Genomic DNA, 20,471 nt, shown 5'->3' on the forward strand with positions numbered 1-20,471 from the left:
GTCTAAACTAAAATCTTCTACACTTCCTGGGTCCATATTCCTCTATTCCCATCCTATTCATGTATTTGTCAAGGTGCCCCTTAAACGTCCCTGTCATCCCTGCTTCCACCACCTCCTCCAGCAGCGAGTTCCAGGCATCCACTACCCTCTGTGTAAAAAAAAATTGCCTCGTACATCTCATCTAAACCTTGCCACTCGCACCTTTAACCTATGCCCCCCAGTAATTCACCCCTCTACCCTGGGAAAAAGTCTCTGACTATCCACTCTGCCTATGCCCCTCATAATTTTGTAGACCACTATCAGGTCGTCCCTCAACCTCCGTCGTTCCAGTGAGAACAAACCAAGTTTATCCAACCTCTCCTCATATATAATGTCCTCCATACCAGGCAACATCCTGGTAAATCTCTTCTGCACCCTCTCTAAAGCCTCCACATCCTTCTGGTAGTGTGGCGACCAGAATTGAACACTATACTCCAAGTGTGGCCTAACTAAGGTTCTATACAGCTGAAACATGACTTGCCAATTCTTATACTCAGTGCCCCGGCCTATGAAGGCAAGCATGCCGTATGCCTTCTTGACTACCTTCTCCACCTGTGTTGCCCCTTTCAGTGACCTGTGGACCTGTACACCAAGGTCTCTCTGACTGTCAATACTCTTGAAGGTTCTACCATTCACTGTATATTCCCTACCTGTATTAGACCTTCCAAAATGCATTACCTCGCCTTTGTCCGGATTAAACTCCATCTGCCATCTTGCCGCCCAAGTCTCCAAACAATCTAACTCCTGCTGTATCCTCTGACATTTTCCTCCAAATCATTGATATATACTACGAACAGCAAAGGTCCCAGCACTGATCCCTGTGGAACACCACTAGTCATAGCCCTCCAATCAGAAAAGCTCCTGAAGTCAGGAGCTGAGTAGCCCTGATGGAACTCAATCCAAACATCAGTGAGGAGGTTATTGTTGAGTAAGTGCCGCTTGATAACACTGTTGACAATCCATTGCGTCACTTTTCTAATGATTGGGAGTAGGCTGATGGGGCGGTAATTGGTTGGGTTGGATTTGTTCTGTTTTTAGTGCACAGGATTTATCTGGGAAATTTCCCACATTTCTGGGCAGATGCCAGTATTGTAACTTTACTGAAACATGACCATGGCTAGTTTTGGAACACAAGTCTTCGGTACTATTGCCGATACGTTGTCAGGGCCTTGGTGGTAGGATGGCTGTTAATGCTATGTTTTTTTTTAATAAACAATTTTATTGAGGTAGTTTTTGGCTTTATAAACAGTTACAGACATCATCAGAAAGGAAGCAAAAAAGGCAAAAATGTGCAAACATCCACGTACTTTCAATACTTCCACCGTAACATATTGCATAAGCCCGCTCCCCTCCCACCGGTACTACCCGCCATATTTTCCCTCCTACTCTACTCTAACCCCCCCCCCCCCCCCCCCTGCTGACGCTCACTCTCCCGCAAAGAAGTCAATAAATGGTTGCCACCTCCGGGTGAACCCCTGCACAGAACCCCTCAAGGCGAACTTGATTTTTTCCATCCCCAGGAAACTCGACATGTCCGCAAGCCACCACTCAGTCTTCGGGGGCTTTGAGTCCCTCCACGCCAATAATATTCGTCGCCGGGCTATCAGGGAAGCAAAGGCCAGCACATCGGCCTCTTTCTCCCCCTGGACGCCCGGGTCTTCCGAAACCCCAAAAATTGCCACCCCTGGGCTCATCACCACCCTTGTTTTTAGCACCTGGGACATGACCCCCGCAAATCCCTCCCAGTACCCCCTCAGCTCAGGGCATGCCCAGAACATGTGAACATGGTTCGCTGGTCTTCCCGCGCACCTAGCGCATTTGTCCTCTATCCCGAAAAATTTGCTCATCCGAGCCACCGTCATATGGGCCCGGTGAACGACCTTAAATTGGATCAGCCCGAGCCTAGCACATGTCGCGGTCGAGTTTACCCTACTCAGGGCCTCTGCCCACAGCCCATCCTCCATTTCCCCGCCTAGCTCCTCCTCCCATTTAAGTTTCAGTTCCTCTGTCTGGGACCCTTCCTCCCTCATGAGCACCTTATAAATACCCGAGACTCTACCCTCCCCTTCATCCCTCCCAGAGACTATTCTGTCTAGGATCCCCATTGGCAGGAGGCGCGGGAAAGATGAGCTGTTAATGCTATGTTAATTGTATTGTTAAGATTAAGGAGAAACCGGTGGAGGGAATTGATTTATTAAGGAGCTTGAACACAAAAAGAGGGCCTGTTTGCAGCTGGGTGGCGCTGGCGAGAGAAACATGTGGTGCCCCCTTCAGGCCCCCTGCAACTGGTGGGCACTACAGGGGCTGGGTGCCAAAGTGTCAAGTTGACAGTGCCAAGGTGCCCACATGCATTTCATTTCATGCCATGATTGCCAGGGTACCTGACCAATGCCCGACCACCCGGGGGTCTCCAATGGCCTGGGAGACACTCCTCAGGTAATGTTAGGATTGGCCCAGATTTGTGTGGATCAGTCCCTCATTGCCCTCGAGACTGGCAGCACCTGCTTAAGGTCTCACAGACGCTGCAGGTGAATCCCAGACGCCGGGAGAATCTGGCGAGCGCATATTTAAATGAATCGAATGGATCATTGAAATATTCTGATCTGGATCTCGCCCAGCGACAGCAAGATCCAGATCGCAACGTTTCACAAGCTCCTGTTGAAACTCGCAAGACATTTGTAACATCGCGAATCTTGCGAGAGGCTTCTCGCGAGATTCAACAGCCTCATCCCAAAGTCGGAAGCGACAAGGGCGTTGAATCATACCCATGATGTTTTAAGTGCTCATCTAAATGCTTCTTAAATATTGTGAGGGTTCCCACCTCTACTTCCCTTTTGGGAGTGAGTTCCAGATTTCCACTACCCCCTGGGTGAAAAAGTGTTTCCTCAGATCCTTTCTAAATCTCCTGCCCCTTACCTTAAATTTATGCCCCCTGGTTATTTACCCTATACTAAGGGGAAAAATTTCTTCCTATCTATGTCCTTGATAATTTTGTGCATCTCAATCAGGTCCCCTCCCTCCACCTTCTCTGCTCTCAGGAAAACAACCCCAGCCTAACCAGCCTCGCCTCACAGCTGGAACGCCGCAGCCCAGGCAACATCCTGGTGAATCTCCTCTGCACCCTCTATATTACTTCCACATTCCTCCTATAGTGTAGTGACTAGAACTGCACACTCTAGCTGTGGCCTAAGGAGCATGTTATACAACTCCATCATATCCTCCCTGTTCTTATGCCTTGGCTAATAAAGGGAAGTATCCCATATGGCTCGCTGTTCGATTATTGTATTGGTTTTTATTTTATTTTTAAGAGGGGTTGGAATGCATTTGTCAGCGGTGGTGGGGTGTCGGGGGTTGGTGGGAGGATTGGGTCTGAGAGGGGGATCTTCACTGTGGAAACTGTAGCCATCTAAGATGGACACTGGGCTACAAAATGGAGAACTGCTAAGGCTGCAGGGAAAAACAGTCTTAGTGAGGACAAACAGCTTGCAGAAGACTGTTTTGCATTCTGCACGTACAGAAACCAGTTTCTGGCCAGGTGCAGAGTTTCAGCCAAAGGTGCAAATGGGAAACAGATCTGCATAGTAATGAGGTGATCCAGATCCAGACTCCGGACAATAGAAACATTTAAGTATCAATGGATACTTTTCCATAGACGCCCAGACAGAATGGCGCCAAAGCAACCAACACAAAGAGCCGTAGGGACCGCCCCACCCATCGAGGAACGACCCTCAGATTGGGGAGTTTGAAAGATATCGATTGGGAGAAACCCAAGCGATACCTGGCAGGTGAAAGAACTCGCCCCAAGGGGCACGGACTTCTAGGACCTAAAAGAGTAGGTCCCGCACATGGTTCGGTCTGTTTTAGCTCCGGCCCAGACCTGTCACATCGCATCCTGACTCCAGTTTCATCACCGGCCGTTGAGCATCAGCCATCGAACTGTAAGTGCCAACACAACGATCGCTACGTGATCCAGACCTTGCTAGATCTTGACAACTTTGCGAATCAGAAAGTTGCAGACCAAGAACGGGACGAAGGCCTTGTTCCCTGACCTTGCCTGTTCCTGTCTAGATAAGTATTTAGTTGTTTAGTATTAGAAGTAAGTTAGTCTCTTTAGCGTATGCATGTGTATTTATTATATTTGTTATAATAAACACCAATCGTTTGGACTTACTAATCGGTGTACGGATTTATTACTTTGAACCTGACCTTGATATACTTGTGACGGTGTCTCAATACGGCACCTGGCGACTCCGAGCATAATTACACATACAGAGCCATAGTAGTGTTAAGCACACGGCCTTTAAATGGAGGCGTGTTAATCACACTCCAGTAAAACGAGCAACAAAACCTTGGGTAAATGTATGAACAGGGTGTCAGCTGTTCATCCACCCAGATGCTACATCAGCCAATTGGACGCATTAGGAAAATCTTAGCGGATTGGTCAATAGTTGCAAAGGTGACTCCAAGGGTAAATGGTTTCATTTTTCCAGAATAGAGGTTACAGAGACCAGAATAAATCGGAGACTGCATTTCTCTACATAACAACAATGATTGATTGGCTGTAACGTACACTGGGACATCCGGAGATGTTCTATTTGTTTTCTTTTCCACACTAGACAAGTTGAAAGTAGTTTTTTTCCAAAAATAGTAGTCAAATGCATTTACTTGACATCTGCCCACATGCTACTTTAATGGAGGTGTTAAACTGGGTAATTAAAAGCCTCTGTTAAAACAGTTGATATGGGAATGACAATGAACATTAACTCTTTGGCTGCAGCTGTTAGCAGCAAACATTTTTGGACTTCTTTCTTTTGTAGTACTGTACAGTACTCAGTTTCTTAAAACACATCCAACAATATCCATCATAGAATCCCTACAGTGTAGAAGGAGGCCGTTCAGCCTGTTGAGGCTGCACTGTCCCCCCGAAAGAGCACCCTAGCGAGGGTCCCCCCCCAAATCCCTATAACCCTACCTAATCTTTGGACACTTTGGGGCAATTTAGCATGGCCAAACCCGCACTTCTTTGGAATGTGGGATGAAACCGGAGTACCTGGAGGAAACCTACCCAAACATGGGGAGGAAGTCTAAACTCCGCACAGTCACCCCAGGTCAGATTCAAACTGAACTGAGGCAGCAGTGCTAACCACTGTGCCACCGTGCTGCCCACTATCCAATCCAACAATTTTATATGATCAATGATACTTTTGAATGCAACATCTGGTGGCGCCAAAACTGTAGGCTAACATTCCAGTGCAGCACAGAGGGAGTGCTGCATTGTCACAGGTTCTATATTCCAGAGTGGTGTTAACTGGAGGCCCTACATGTCTGCTTTCTCAGGCGGACTGAAAATATCGAGCTATTTCGAAGAAGAGCTGGGGAATTGTTCCCAGTGTCCTGGCAAATATTTATGCTTCAACCGACATCACTAATGGAAACAGGTTATCTAGTCACCATTACATAGTTGTTTGCAAGGGCTTGTTGTGCATAAATTGTTTCCTTGTGACATGATTTCCACATTGCAATAGTGGATACATTTCAAAAATACTTAATTGCCTGTAAAATGCTTTGAGAGCTCGTCACTTTGTGAAGGTGATGTGTAGGCCAGGATTCACCATTGCAAGCCCCGCCTACCACGGCCAGCGAGAAGGGAGAATCTGGCACTCAGCCAGAACTCCATTCACTGCGGCGGGAATGGTGAATCCCACCCGGAACGGGCAAGTCATTCTTTCCTTTACTTCTGTGGAATTGCCCAGTCCCCAGCTTTGGCTCCACCGTGTGACCACCCATTTATGCTTCAGTTTCTAAATAGAAATACTTGCATAAGGGCAACATGTCTTTTTACTTAACTCAGCGGAACTAACAATCTGATTGATCTCTACATACTACACGCGATTGCTCCAGTCCGCCCTCGCACTCGTCACTAACCACAGCAAGGAAAAGGGACAGAGGGTAGAATTTTATGTTCCCCCATTGCCAGTGGGGGAAAGCTCATGATGCCAAACAAACCTGTTGGACTTTAACCTGGTGTTGTAAGGCCTCTTACTGTGCTCACCCCAGTCCAACGTCAGCATCTCCACATCAATGTAAAAATGACAGAATCAAGCGACTGCAGACCTGGTTCTGAATCAAAGGGGATTTTGGGAATCAAGGAACGTTCTTTCTTTGGTGGGTAAGATGTCAATTCAACATCAGCTTACTCTGCGGACCTGGTTTTTCTTGTTGCAGCCCTCTTACCCCTCTCCAAAAGTTGGATATTTCTGGTGGTATTTACATATGCCGCCTGGCATCCACTCAGGGAAATTGTGAATCCTACCCATTTCCCGCAGGTGATCTGGAAAGCTGGTCAAGGACAGAATTTAAATTCACAATCCTATAGCTGAGGCTTGTGATTCGACAAACTGCCTTTCATGTAATTTTACAGTTTTTGAACCATGCCCCTTTAAAGTGACGATTCGCTTTCCACCAGATAAATGTTAAATCTGTTTCTCTCTCAACAGATGTTGGCGGACCCGTTGAGTGTTACCAGCATTTTCTGTTTGAACTTATTCAGTCCCCTGTATGCTTCTCTGGGCAATGGCAGTATCTTGCCCGAGTAACTTACCCATGGTCTGATTCCAGAACCTAGAATTTTACAGTCTTCCGGGATGAGTAAAACAACGGTTGGCATGATTTTTAATGTACTTTGTAGATGATTGAAGGTATTTGAAAACTGTGGGCTGGATTCTCCGTCAGCGGGATCCTCCATTATGCCAGCGGTGCACTGATACCCGCGGATTTCTCCACAGCGTGGGGGGTGCCCCCAATGGAAAACTCCATAGTTTGTTGGGTCGGAGGCTGTTGGGTCGAAGAATCCCCTGGGGGGGGGGGGGGGGGGGGGGGGGGGGGGGGCACACCTGAAAACGGGTGCGGCGGGATGGAGAACCCTGCCCCCTGTTTTCTTGATTCAGTAATTTCTTGAAATTCATAATCTGCTCCCAAGCTCACTTTTGGTGTCTCCCTCCGCTGATAGAACATAGAACATAGAACAGTACAGCACAGAACAGGCCCTTCGGCCCTCAATGTTGTGCCGAGCCATGATCACCCTACTCAAACCCACGTATCCACCCTATACCCGTAACCCAACAACCCCCCCTTAACCTTACTTTATTTTAGGACACTACGGGCAATTTAGCATGGCCAATCCACCTGACCCGCACATCTTTAGACTGTGGGAGGAAACCAGAGCACCCGGAGGAAACCCACGCACACAGGGGGAGGACGTGCAGACTCCACACAGGCAGTGACCCAGCCGGGAATCGAACCTGGGACCCTGGAGCTGTGAAGCATTTATGCTAACCACCATGCTACCCTGCTACCCTGATGACTCCTAAAGACTAACAAGAGGATATACCGGCCGCGATTTACCAGCTGCGTCCTGCCGGAATCGGGAGGGGACGATTCCGTGGCAGGGCCTCTTCCAGGATAACTGATGGTTGTTATGTCTCCCGGGATTTAACAAGATCTCGCGAGATATCACGATCTGACTCGCATACTTAAGTGAGATTAACTGCTCACTTACCTATGCCAACACCTGCTCTAACCAGGGTGCCAGGCTTGCAGTGCCAAGGTGCTCAGGTGACATTTTGCCCTCGCCAGGGTTCGAGCTTGGGAGTGCCCTGCCATATGAGATGGGGTGGGTGGGGGCTTAAGGGCCCCCAACAGGTGAGTTGGGGTAGGGCTGAGGGTGTCACATCACGGGGAGGTTGAGAGATTGAGACACGATTCAAAAATGCTGCCCCGAGGAGCTCCTCAGTGCAGGAAATGGGTCGAAATGCGACCTTGGTGGGGCATGCCACCTAAGGCCCGAAAAGGTTCGATAGCTCGGCTAGATCCCGGCACTACTCTGTTTCCTTTTTCGTTAGATCACGCCCAGCCTCGCTTCAAATGTCTGTAATGTGTGGAAGACCTTGTGTAATTATTAGTTTGCTGAGAACTCTAACGAGATTAGTTGTCCAAGATCTTGGGTTGAAGATGCCCGACATAATTCTACCACTGATCTGACATTTTTCGACCCAGAACTAATTGTGACTGTGCAAGAAGCAGGACTAGAATCAGAACTTTGATGCTTTTTCGAGAAGTTGGATTGGTACACGAGGGAGAAGGTGCGACTGGCATGGCGAGTCAGAGACAGGTGTGAAATAAGAACATTAGCACAGGTCAGTTGGAGCTGAGTGGCCTGTTTCAAAGCTATCATCTCAATTTAACATACACCTGAATAAAACCCGCGCAGGTAAGTATTGCCTACTTTTATTGACGCCTACTGCGCCTTGTTTCCCGGACGTCATGCAGCAAGGGCCACTCACCATTGTTGTGCGCCTCGAGCTGTGATACCGAGTTCACGGTCACTTTGCAAACCGCACAGTAGAGCTGTTGTTTCGACTTCTCTCCCTCTTTCTCACTCTCGGGGGCTGAGCTAACACTGTCGGTGCCCTCACTTCGAATGATCTCCGTGGTGTGTACAACCGAGGTCGCAATGTCGTCTTCCGACCTGCCATTCGTAGCTTCTGAACAGGAAAACACGGCGGATGTCTTGGCGCCTGCCGATTCCATCATGAACACTTTCGATATGTGAACCAATGAGGGAGTATTACCTTTCTTCTCACCTGTTGCCGTGGTAGAAAAATCCTCTGCAAAGCAAAGAAAGGGCACAATAGGTTGAGAATGTACATCCCTTTAAATCTACCTACATTTTGATAGGGAAGAAGAAGCGTTCAAATTTAAATTGGATTATTTTCAGACATTCAATGGATTAATGCAAGATGGCTTGATGTAAATCGCCGCAGATTTATAACCTGCCTCCCCTCTTATCTATAGGTATCCCAAAACATGGTAATGCTATTCCCTTGTTCTTATATAGAATATTGTCTTCAACATTACGATTCTGAGCACTGTTAATGTAGAAAAGTAATTTAACTGGAATAGATTGGTTCTTCAGAAAGTAAATGTCATCCAGACTTCAAAATACTACGAATTCAATACTGCGCTTCAGAATCGCAAAGTCAGCACCTTCCATTGAAAGCAAATCTCCCAAGCTAAATTACAAGTAGCAACTTGAACACTGATAAACCATGGAACACACACTCAAATTCCCCAAGTTTAAAAGCTTAAATGTAATACCTCAGTTTTTTATTGGCTATGCTGTTCGAACAAGTTCTATGTAAACTGTGGACTGGCAGGGTGTCGAGGGATAGACGTTATCCATATTCTTCACATATCCCATTCAAGTCAGAACATCACTGAATAACAAATAATTCCCCAGGAAATCTGGTAAGGATAAATGTCCCTGGACCTGGGACGTGGTCACCAGGGTCCTGGAAAATAAGATGCCAACGAGCTGGCAGGCCTGATGTGTGGGTTTCTGATCTTCCTATGGGACAACTTTATAAAAACTGGTGCGCTGGAGCTGAAACCGGGGAGGCCAGCATTTTATTTGCTCTGTGCTGGGATGTGGGCGTTGCTGATAAGGCCGACATTTGTTGTCCGTCCCTGATGGCCCCACTCTTGAACAGAGTGGCTTGCGAGGCCATTTCAGAATTAACCACATTGCTATGGACTTGGAGTCACAGGTAGGCCAGGCCAGGAAGGGATGGCAGATTTCCTTCCCTAAAGGACATTAGTGAACCGGATGGTTTTTTTGGTTTCACAACAATCGGCGATAGTTTCATGGTTCCAATGACTGAGGTTGGCTTTCAATTCCAGGTTTTTAAAAATCAATTGAATTTAAATTCTACCAGCTGCAGTTGAAATTTGAACTTGTGAGTGCTCCAGAACATTTGTTGAGGTCTCGGAATTGCTAGTCCAGCGGCATTATCACTGGGCCACCTCTGCTGGCCAACTCTGTCGGCCTCCTTAAGGTAAGCATCAACAAATTTTTAAAAACAATTATTTGGATGTTTGCTACCATCGACCCAGCCTCCAACCACATTTACGTTGTTTTACTCGGAGTCAGGGGCAGAATTCTCTAACCTCCCGCTGGGCCGGAGAACCGGCGTGAATCGCGCCATGCCGGGACGCAATTCTCCGTAGAGCGGAATTGCCGCCATTGGCGCCAGTGGGGTCGACGTGGCACTGGCCGGGGTACACGGTGACTCGCCGGCAGGGCTGGAACGGGCCAGCGCGCCGATTCTCCAGCCCGGACGGGCTGAGCGGCTGTCACAAAAAATCCGAGTCCCGCCGACTCCGTTCTAACATCCTCTGAGCCGGCGGGACCTCGGCGTTGAAGGGTCTGGGGGCGGTCTGTGGGTGGAGAGGCGGGGTCCGACCCTGGGGGGGGGGGCCTCCATAGTGGCCTGGCCCGCAATTGGGGCTCACCGATTAACAGGCCGGCCTCTCTGCCCCCTGGCCTCCTTTCCTCCGCGCTGCCTCCTGTAGCCCCGCGCTATTTGGTGGCAGAGCCGGCGCGGGGAAGAAGGCCACTGCGCATGCGCTAATTGGCGCCGGCCCAACTGCACATGCGCGGACTCCGCGGCGCCGGGTTCACGCCGGGATCGGCAGCTGGAGCGGTGTGGGCTGCTCCAACACCAAGCTAGCCCCCTGTGGGCCGGAGAATGGAGTCCCGGAACGGGTGCTGACGCCGGAGTAAAACACTGGCGTCGGCACTTAGCCGCCCGATGGGAGAATCCCGCCCCAGATTTTCACATTTACGGCTTTTGCTCCCACCGATATTTTCGATACCTTCTGGTATCTACAGACTCCCCGGAGCTTCGGATCCTGATGTATAATTGAAATGTGGAAGAGGAGTTTGTGAGGAGCCAATATGTGCTGATGCAAACAAACCTGGAGATATTTTGACCACATCTATCAAAGCCCCATTTATGTGTAACTTAAAGTTATGAAACTTGTCACCTTCCCGGAAGGAGGTCTTGTGGTGCAGTGGGTACTGTCCCTCGCTCTGAGCTGGAAGCTCTGGGCTCAAGTCCCACCCCATGACTTGAAGGCCATGGAAGATATGATCGTAACATGACCAAACAGATTGATTATCAACCTGTAAATCCTCTCAATACACGGGCAGCAAGAGGAGGTCTTGTGGCGCAGTGGGTAGCGACCTTACCTCTGGACCAGAAGCTCCAGCTTCCAGGATGTGTTGGAGCGCTCATAACATGGTTGAACAGATTGATAATCAGCTCAGGAATCCTTTCACCACTTCCCCAAAAGAGAAAACAACAGTGTGTGTGTGTGTGTGTGTGTGTGAAGATATACTAAGAAAGAAAATGGGCAGCAAGAATTGGAGAGATTTCTGATCAACCATGCTTGAGATAATAAAGTCGTGCCTCTCAAGCCATATGGATCCAGAAAATGTGAGGCGTGGATACAGATATAAGCATGTTCTTCATGTGGAAAGCCTATGGTGTCTTCCTGGTAAAGTGGCTGATAGAACCAATCTGAACATTGCTTTTTTTGAGGAAGAATTGAAGAACCAGATTATTAAGCAAAGTCTACACAAATAGTTTGTATTGTACGGGCGTGATTAATGGCCATCATGCCGGATTGGTGATGCGGTGCGGCCGTAGAATCTTGCGAGAGGCCTCCTGCGAGATCTGCGACGCTCGAAACGCCTTGCGAGATTTAACGAGATCTTGTGAGACGTCGCGGTCCGGATCTCACCCTCACTGGGCTAGGTCTGTGGAAAGAGGCAGAGCATGCGTGCCCTGTCCTTTTATATGGGTTGTGAAGTGCCCCCTTGTGGTAGTGCCACCTCTGGGTGTCCTGATTACCCATTGGTTGTGTCCTGTTGCAATGACCCATTGGCTGTATGTTTGCATGTCATGACAGCTCTGGTGCTCCCTCTAATGGTTACTTAGTTGTAGTGTATTTACATTAACCCCCTGTATATACAGTGATGCATATCACCACAGTCAGTGCAGGAAATGAGGTAAGTGTGGCCTCTGCGGGACATTCCTTGCCGAGCCCAAAACATGGCCAAGTCCCGTTAAACAGCGCAACGTTTCTCACCGCTGCAGGTGCTAAGAAACACCTTGCTCAACACACACACAATGGAATTATGGGCTGGATTCTTCCGCCCCGCCCACCGCAAGATCGTGGAAAATGGAGACGTCCATTGACCTCAGGTGGGATTATCCAGTCGCCGGGCAGGCGCGGTTGGAGAATCCCGCCCTCTGTCTGTCCCGTTGAATTGCGCCCATGACTTCTAATATAGTCTTTAGGTGAACGAGGGAATCTCCACCCTGTCATTATAGCTGTTAATTTGAAGACCTGTTTCAAATCATTTCTGAAAATTCTCAGAAATAAACGTCAATATTCTGATTTTAAGCGGGTTTATTCCAGACCTGTTTCAGCTGGGTAACGACAGCTGCAGACAGGTGGAACAGTAAAATCTCAGCAGGGCCAGGGGAGGGTGGGGGCAAAAAAATAATCTATCATTGCGAAAACCTTAAAACAGTTTCATATTTTTTTTTATGGTGCCATTCTTTCCGGCAGCATGTGAGCAAAGGTTCAGGAAGTAGCAGAATGTTTATGTGGTGTAATAAGAGACAATTTACTATTTGTTACCTCTGGAGCAAAAATGTAAATTTCATTTTCAATTTAGTTGCACATTGCAAGTCCAATTTCATACCAGGTGCAATGTTGTATATCACTCCATGCAGATAAAGGCTCGCCGCAATTATGTGCAAATGATCTTGTGTATTTTGATGTGCAATAAAAATATTAAGTGTCTGAAATCCATGGGAGTGATTGTCATGTTTCCTCTCAAGGGGGGCCAGCTTACAGCTGGCTGCTGGGAGTACAGGAGCAATTAGAGCATTAAGCAATCGCATTCCACACCCCCACCCCCCACCTGCCATTCTGAGAACCACCATGAGGTTAAAACCGGCAATCCTTCAAGCTATTGAGAAGCCACGTATTTGTGCATTTGTATCTGTGCCGTTTGATGTCTTTTTAAATGACTAAACTCAACATTAACATTGATTACTTAGGACTTCAGGATTTTCAGTTAGACTTGGCACACTACGTGCAACAGAAGTTTCCAGGCAAATGAAAAGGGCTTTTAAATATTTACCCCATTATGGCCCTGGAATGAGCTCTGAGCAACATTGCAACCATTCTGTTATTTTTGGAACGAGCTGTGCCTCTTGTCCACCACAATTTTAGCCTTTCTGTATTACGTTGATGTAGAAAGTAACTGCAGACTGTGGTGAACTCAGCCCAATGCATCACACAAACATGCCACCCCCACATTGATTCTGTCTACATCTCTCGCTGCCTCAGGAAGGCAGACAGCATTATCAGGGACCCCTCCCACCCAGGCATTGCCTTCTTCCAGACCCTTCCATCAGGCAGAAGGTACAGAGGTCTGAAGACTCGCACATCCAGACATAGGAACAGCTTCTTCTCCACAGCTACAAGACTCCTCAATGACTCCCCCTTGGACTGATCTGTTCCCTGTAAGAACACTATTCATGACGCCCTTCGCTGTTCTTGCTCATGTATTTGCTTTGTTTGCTGTTTGGCTCCTTGTTCCGCACTGTAACCAATCACTGTTTTGTCGATATACCATTTGTCAATGCTCTCTGTTGATTATTCTTGTGTCTACTATGTACATATTGTGTACGTTCATTGGCCGCAGAAAAATACTTTTCACTGTACTTCGGTACATGTGACAACAAATCAAATCAAATATGCAGCATAACCAAGTTGTATTGATATCATGCACTATAGCATGTTACCTAGGATACTTCAATAGCTGCTCCCTCCCAATTGCAACATCTAGCATGGAAAGGGACAAGAGCAATTTTTTTTAAAAGTAATTTTTATTGGAATTTTTTGAAAAATATATATCAACAAAACAATAATAACAATAACAATAATAGTAATAAACACCTCCCGGCACCTGTAACAACGCATATAACAACCCCCCCACCACCCCAACCCCAATAAACAACAGAATAAATGAACAATAAGCAAATTAACTTAAACACTATCCCCCTAAATCCCCCCCCCCTCCCCCCCCCCCCCCGGGTTGCTGCTGCTGCTGACCTAGTACTCATCGTTGAGCCAGAAAGTCGAGGAAAGGCTGCCACCTCCTAAAGAACCCTTGTACCGACCCCCTCAGGGCGAATTTGACCCTCTCCAGCTGAATGAATCCCGCCATGTCGTTAATCCAGGTCTCCACGCTCGGAGGTCTTGCATCTTTCCACTGCAGCAAGATCCTCCGCCGGGCTACTAGGGACGCAAAGGCCAAGACATCGGCCTCTTTCGCCTCCTGCACTCCCGGCTCCACCCCAACCTCAAATATCGTGAGTCCCCAGCCTGGTTTGACCCTGGATCCCACCACCCTCGACACCGTCCTTGCCACCCCCTTCCAGAACCGGGCATGCCCAGAACATATGGGCATGGTTCGCTGGACTCCCCGAACACCTGACACACCTGTCCTCGCCCCCAAAGAACCTACTCATCCTAGATCCGGACATGTGGGCCCGGTGCAGCACCTTGAACTGGATGAGACTAAGCCTCGCACATGGAGAGGAGGAGTTCACCCTCTCCAGGGCATCCGCCCATGTCCCCTCCTCAATCTGCTCCCCCAGTTCCACCTCCCACTTAGCCTTCAGCTCCTCTACTGACGCCTCCCCCACCTCCTGCATTACCTGGTAGATGTCAGACACCTTCCCATTCCCGACCCACACCCCCGAAAGCACCGTATCCCTTACCCCCCGTGGGGGCAACAAAGGGAACCCCTCCACCTTCCGCCTAGCAAACGCCTTGACCTGAAGGTACCTGAACATATTCCCCAGGGGGAGCTCAAACTTCTCCAGTTCACCAAGGCTCGCGAATCTCCCGTCGATAAACAGGTCTCCCAACTTCCTAAAGCCCGCCCTGTGCCACCCCACGAACCCGCCATCCATGTTCCCTGGGACAAACCGGTGGTTCCCCCGCAGCGGGGCCTCCACCGAGCCCCCCACTTCCCCCCTGTGTCGCCTCCACTGCCTCCAAATTTTGAGGGTAGCCGCCACCACCGGGCTCGTAGTGTACCTCGTTGGAGGGAGCGGCAGCGGCGCCGTTACCAGTGCCTTCAGGCTTGTGCCTCCACAGGACGCCATCTCCATCCGTTTCCATGCTGCCCCCTCCCCATCCATTACCCACTTACGTACCATCGAGACGTTAGCCGCCCAATAGTACCCAGAGAGGTTGGGCAGCGCCAGCCCCCCTCTATCCCTGCCCCACTCCAAAAAGGCCCTCCTTACCCGCGGAGTCCCGTGCGCCCAAACAAATCCCAGAATGCTGCTGTTCACCCTCCTAAAAAAGGCACTCGGAACAAAAATGGGGAGGCATTGAAACAAAAACAAAAACCTCGGGAACACCGTCATTTTAACGGACTGTACTCTACCCACCAACGACAACGGCAGCATGTCCCACCTTTTAAACTCCTCCTCCATCTGCTCCACCAACCTAGTAAAATTGAGCTTGTGCAGAGTCCCCCAGCTCCTAGCCACCTGAACCCCCAGGTACCTAAAACTCCTCACTGCCCTCTTTAGCGGGTGCCGAGGGACAAGAGCAATTGTGGGAACATCATCGTTTCCAAATTCCCCTCAAGCAATACACTGCCTTGATATGGTCAGATGGCCCCACTTCTTGCTTGTCACTTGTTCAATACTCTCAGGTGGCCTGCCTCTAAGCCTGTACAATCCGCCATCAGCTGTATTATGTTGATTCAATATCAACAAAGCCAATCATGTTATAACTCGTACAATTTTCTTCTGTGTTTGATGTTCACCATCCCTTGGCCTGTTGCCTGGTAGAATTGAGAAGCATAATAACTAGCAAAAAGAAGCATAGCAGAGGCTTCTTTAAGAAATCTGTTGTAGTTGTAAGGCACGCTAGAACAATAACTGACGTTGCTCTATATACACACGTCTATTTAAATACATTATTGACATAGTGGCATGACTCTAGCTATTTCCTGGTACTCGGGATATCTTTATATTTTTCCAGCTCATTGTTTTGTCACACTCTGTTCCACACAATTATTCAGATACATTACACTATTCCTACCAACACTTTCCTGGTCTGTTCAGTACATATAGAGACAGGCATAGCTGCATTGCTATTCAACAGGCCAAAACTTCAAAAAGTATTGTTCTTTGATGAAAGTACTTTGTTCTTTTAGGAGACTTACACAATGTTGCCTCAGCTTCATTCCAAACATAGAGCAGGATTCTTCATCGGCCGGCGCTGAAATTGGAAAACGCAATTGGGCGGAGAATCGGTTTCGACACCGAAATCGCAGCGGGGGTCGACTTGATTCAAAATCGCAATTCGCCTTCGCCTCGACACCAGCGCCAATGCGTTCTGAAACGCATGGAGAGTAAACACCGATTGCATATCATTAGCGGGTCTGACCCAGTATTCTCCCAGGCCTCCACGATTCTCCACCTCCGAAGCGATGAATTCCCGATGGCGCGGTTCACTTGCGTTTTTAAAAATCTTGAAATTGGCGTCGTGGCTGCTGAGGGAGAGAGAGGCGGTATGGAAAGTGTCCAACATCGCCATAGTTTGCTGATAGTTGTGCCGCTAGCTGGGGGGGCTACTGCCAGGGCCAGGGGAAGTAGGGAGGGGAGGCCGGGAGGTGGGCTTTAGGGTCAGTGTTGACGGGCATGGAACACCATTGCCACAGCCTGCAAGGCTGCTATGCAGCTTGCATGCTGCTGACTGCCCACTGTGAACTTAGGGTCACAGGTCGTATGGATGTCCCCACATGGCACCCCGTCTACGTGTCCTCTGGCCCCAGCCAGAGCGCGCTCCAGCATAACCAGTGCCATCTTGTTGGCTGAGATGGTGTGTGTGTGGGGAGTGAAGTGTGTATATGCAACTGCAGCTTGTCCACCTCGTGTGTGTCAATCGTGAATCCTGCACTGTTTCCCATTGGAATCGATTGCGTTCCACTTGGCGCCGGTGCTAGCCCCTCAACGGTCGCTGAATCGGTCTAGGTGGGCGACAGTTTTGCTGCCGTGGAACTTTATGAATCCTGCTCCGGCATCAACACTTAGTCTCAGGAACGGAAATCCAGCCCCAAGTAATGAATCCAAGTTCTTGGTTAATAAGTGTTGCCATCTCCAGACTTATAGAGCTACCTTTCTTAAACTATTAAAGAGCACATTAAGTCTATCTTCTGTTTTGCATTCTAAGTGTAATTGAAATTCAATCTGGGCTCCAATGCTAAATGGGTGGCAGTATACGTTCGTCAATTCTATGTCTTGCCCAACATTCAATTCCAAAGATGTGCCTTTTTTCTGACTTCTCCCATGTCTAATTTCACCCCAATTCTCTTTTATTGTTCTGTCCAATTAATGAAATCAGCTCTCAGCAGTGTTCACACAGCACTCGCCTGAGGTCTGCGAGGCAAAGGTGTTAGATTCCAGGGCCTCGGTAAATCAGGGGAACACATATTCGAGTCAGACTAGCTGTCTCACTCTGATTTGAAGATTTGCCAAATACTGATCCGGCCCACAATGTCGCCCCATGTATCAGGACTTTACTGGATTCTGCTATTTTTAAAATGGACTTTCTGCTGAACCAAAAAGGTATCTGGTACAAGTCGCATGACCACAGGATTGGCCCTTTGTTCTGTGAGTTACCAATACGAGTTACAAAAACAAAATTATTCTCCTCTCATCATTGTGGAATCTCATATCCAAATGTAAGAACATTATAATCATAAAGCCAGGGGACTTGTAGATCGAAACCCATTATGCCTGCGGAGCCACTAACAGACTCATCTCATACCTGGGACTGTTACCATGGCCGGATCAGGATCCATTTCAAAAGGGGAACATTGAGGGGACAATGGACATCATTTTCAGCTTGATAAGCTTACCCTTCTAGCGGAGTCAGAGGGTCTGCCCAGACAAAAGCTTCCCGACACAAAAAAAACTCAATATGGATGGTAACTCTTTTAAAAGCTAATGGCTGGCACCTTATCAGTCCTGAAACCAAGAGCCAGTTGCAGACAATAAAACATTCCTTTTGACATCACTGTGGCGAAAGAATGTTACATGACTTGAGTGAACATTTTGAAATCTCTATATTCTTTTGAACACTGACAAACCTTCAGAATGATGTTTTAACACTAACTGGGAAGAATTCCAGCAACTCCTGGCTGGGTAAACAGTCGACAACCATCCCACAATTCCTTCAACCCTGTCTGATTTTTTTTTAAAAATCATTGATTATTGTCTACTAAGCAGTTTAAGGACAGAAGCTCCATAATGCCACATCGTCATTTGTTTCAATGACTCTTGTGTTGTTCTCACCAACCAGAAACTCATTTGGACAGAACTCTGCCATGAAGGAAACACCCTCTGAACTTTAACCCCCCGGACCTTGGAGATCACGTGAACTAATGTTCATTTCTGTGGTTCTTTTACTGTTGTTGCCCATAGAACATAGAACATAGAACAGTACAGCACAGAACAGGCCCTTCGGCCCTCGATGTTGTGCCGAGCAATGATCACCCTACTCAAACCCACGTATCCACCCTATACCCGTAACCCAACAACCCCCCCCCCCCCCCCCCCCCCCCCCCCCCCCCCCCCCCCCCAACCTTACTTTTAAGGACACTACGGGCAATTTAGCATGGCCAATCCACCTAACCCGCACATCTTTGGACTGTGGGAGGAAACCGGAGCACCCGGAGGAAACCCACGCACACACGGGGAGGACGTACAGACTCCGCACAGACAGTGACCCAGCCGGGAACCGAACCTAGGACCCCTAGTTGTAAATGTTCCTCTATCTACCTACATATTGTGGTTATGTATGTGTGTGTATGCATGTGTGGTTGCAAACATCGAACTGCACTCCACCCCACCCCCCCAGATTTGAATATGAATAACTTAATCTTCTGAATTAATCCTATCGTGGGTTTCCTAAGAGTGATTGTTTAATTGGATCACACAAACTGACGGATTTGGGGAAACATGCCACAATCTACTAAAAAAAGTACAAAATACCTCTGTTTATGGACAGACCAAAGATGTGCAGGTTAGGTGGATTGTCCGTGTTAAATTGTCGCTCAGAAGATGTGTAGGCTAGGTCACGGGATAGTGGGGATGGGGCGGGGGTGTACTCTTTCGGAGGGTCAGTGCAGACTCGATGAGCCAAATAGCCTCCTTCTGCACGGTAGGGATTCAATGATTGAGATGGAGGAGAGGGTAAAGAAGTTCAATTTCTCTCTCTGCTGTCCGTAACAGTCTCAAAGGTGTCACTCATCTCTCTGCCCTTGCTGCCACCTACCTGGAGGTGAGTACCTGGGTTAGTGGCGGGTAAATTAAGAAAAGCAAATAGAACTTAATGAAAGTGATAAAAATACTCACAACGTGTGTGACTGCTGATGCTAAATCATAACAGATTACCTGTTAAACTAGATTTTCCTTGGAGTTGCATCCACTCTACTACTTTAACCTCACCAGAGGCAAAGCATTTTAAATTGTGCAATGTAAAAATAGATAATTCGTTCTTAATGAAACTAATAGGGAGGTTGGTTCACACAGTTGGTTGGATGGGTGGTGTTATGGGCCAGGGTTAGAGAACCCCAAAGTGTATCATGGAGTTCACCTGACCCACAACTTTTAATAGATTGTGGCATGGGGAGCACACGGCCCACTCTACAGGTGTGGTACAGCAGAAATGGAACAGTATTTTTAAAGCAAAACAATGTTTATTCTATGAACTCAAGTTAACCTTTTTAAAACATACAGTGAACATCTTAGCAACCATCAATTCAAATACAACCCCCAAAGAATACAACACTAAGTAATCCTTAATAACTTCCCAAACAACATCCAGAAGACAGAAGAAACACCTTTTAACAGAAGCACATTAGGTTTACATTCACTACCGAGAACCTTTATAATTCTGAATTCACCAAATGATCAAGAGATAGTCTTTTGATGGCAGAGAGAACAGCAGTACACCTGCTCTGTCTGGCTTCACTCCAACACTGAAAACAAAACTAAAACACACCCTGCAGCAAACAGCCTACAACGAAATTAAAAAGCTGACAAACAGCCCAGCTCCACCCACTCTCTGACATCACTGAAACAGTAAACACCCATTTCTTAAAGGTACTCTCACATGGCAGGTGGTTAGCCTCCAGAGTGATAACAGCAGCACGGGCTTAATTCCTTTTTAAAATAAATTTAGAATACCCATTATTTCTTTTCCAATTAAGGGCCAATCCAACTAACCTGCACATCTTTGTTGTGGGGGTGAAACCCACACAGACACTCTGGTTGGCCTGACACCCCAACGCCAGCAACTAACCGACAGGGCTCTAAGCCAATATTCAGCATTGCCGATATAGTGCGGAAAAAGGACCCCCCAAAAACCCACCAGCTTGGGACAGGACTAGAACATGTGTGTTGGTGAGCAGGCCCTCT

General features: G+C 47.9%; 1 protein-coding gene across 7 annotated transcripts in view; it reads right to left on the minus strand.

Annotated features, from left to right (window-relative positions):
- Positions 1-20,471, minus strand: part of znf385c (zinc finger protein 385C) — a 468,492-nt gene that overhangs the window by 11,459 nt on the left and 436,562 nt on the right. For all 7 annotated transcript variants that reach the window (XM_038778606.1, XM_038778605.1, XM_038778607.1 and 4 more), the window contains one exon: positions 8,382-8,705. In XM_038778606.1, the coding sequence (XP_038634534.1) occupies positions 8,382-8,705 (324 nt within the window). The remainder of the gene's footprint in view (positions 1-8,381; positions 8,706-20,471) is intronic.

Source organism: Scyliorhinus canicula, chromosome 19 (genome assembly GCF_902713615.1).
Source record: "Scyliorhinus canicula chromosome 19, sScyCan1.1, whole genome shotgun sequence".
In the NCBI taxonomy this organism is placed as follows: Eukaryota; Metazoa; Chordata; class Chondrichthyes; order Carcharhiniformes; family Scyliorhinidae; genus Scyliorhinus; species Scyliorhinus canicula.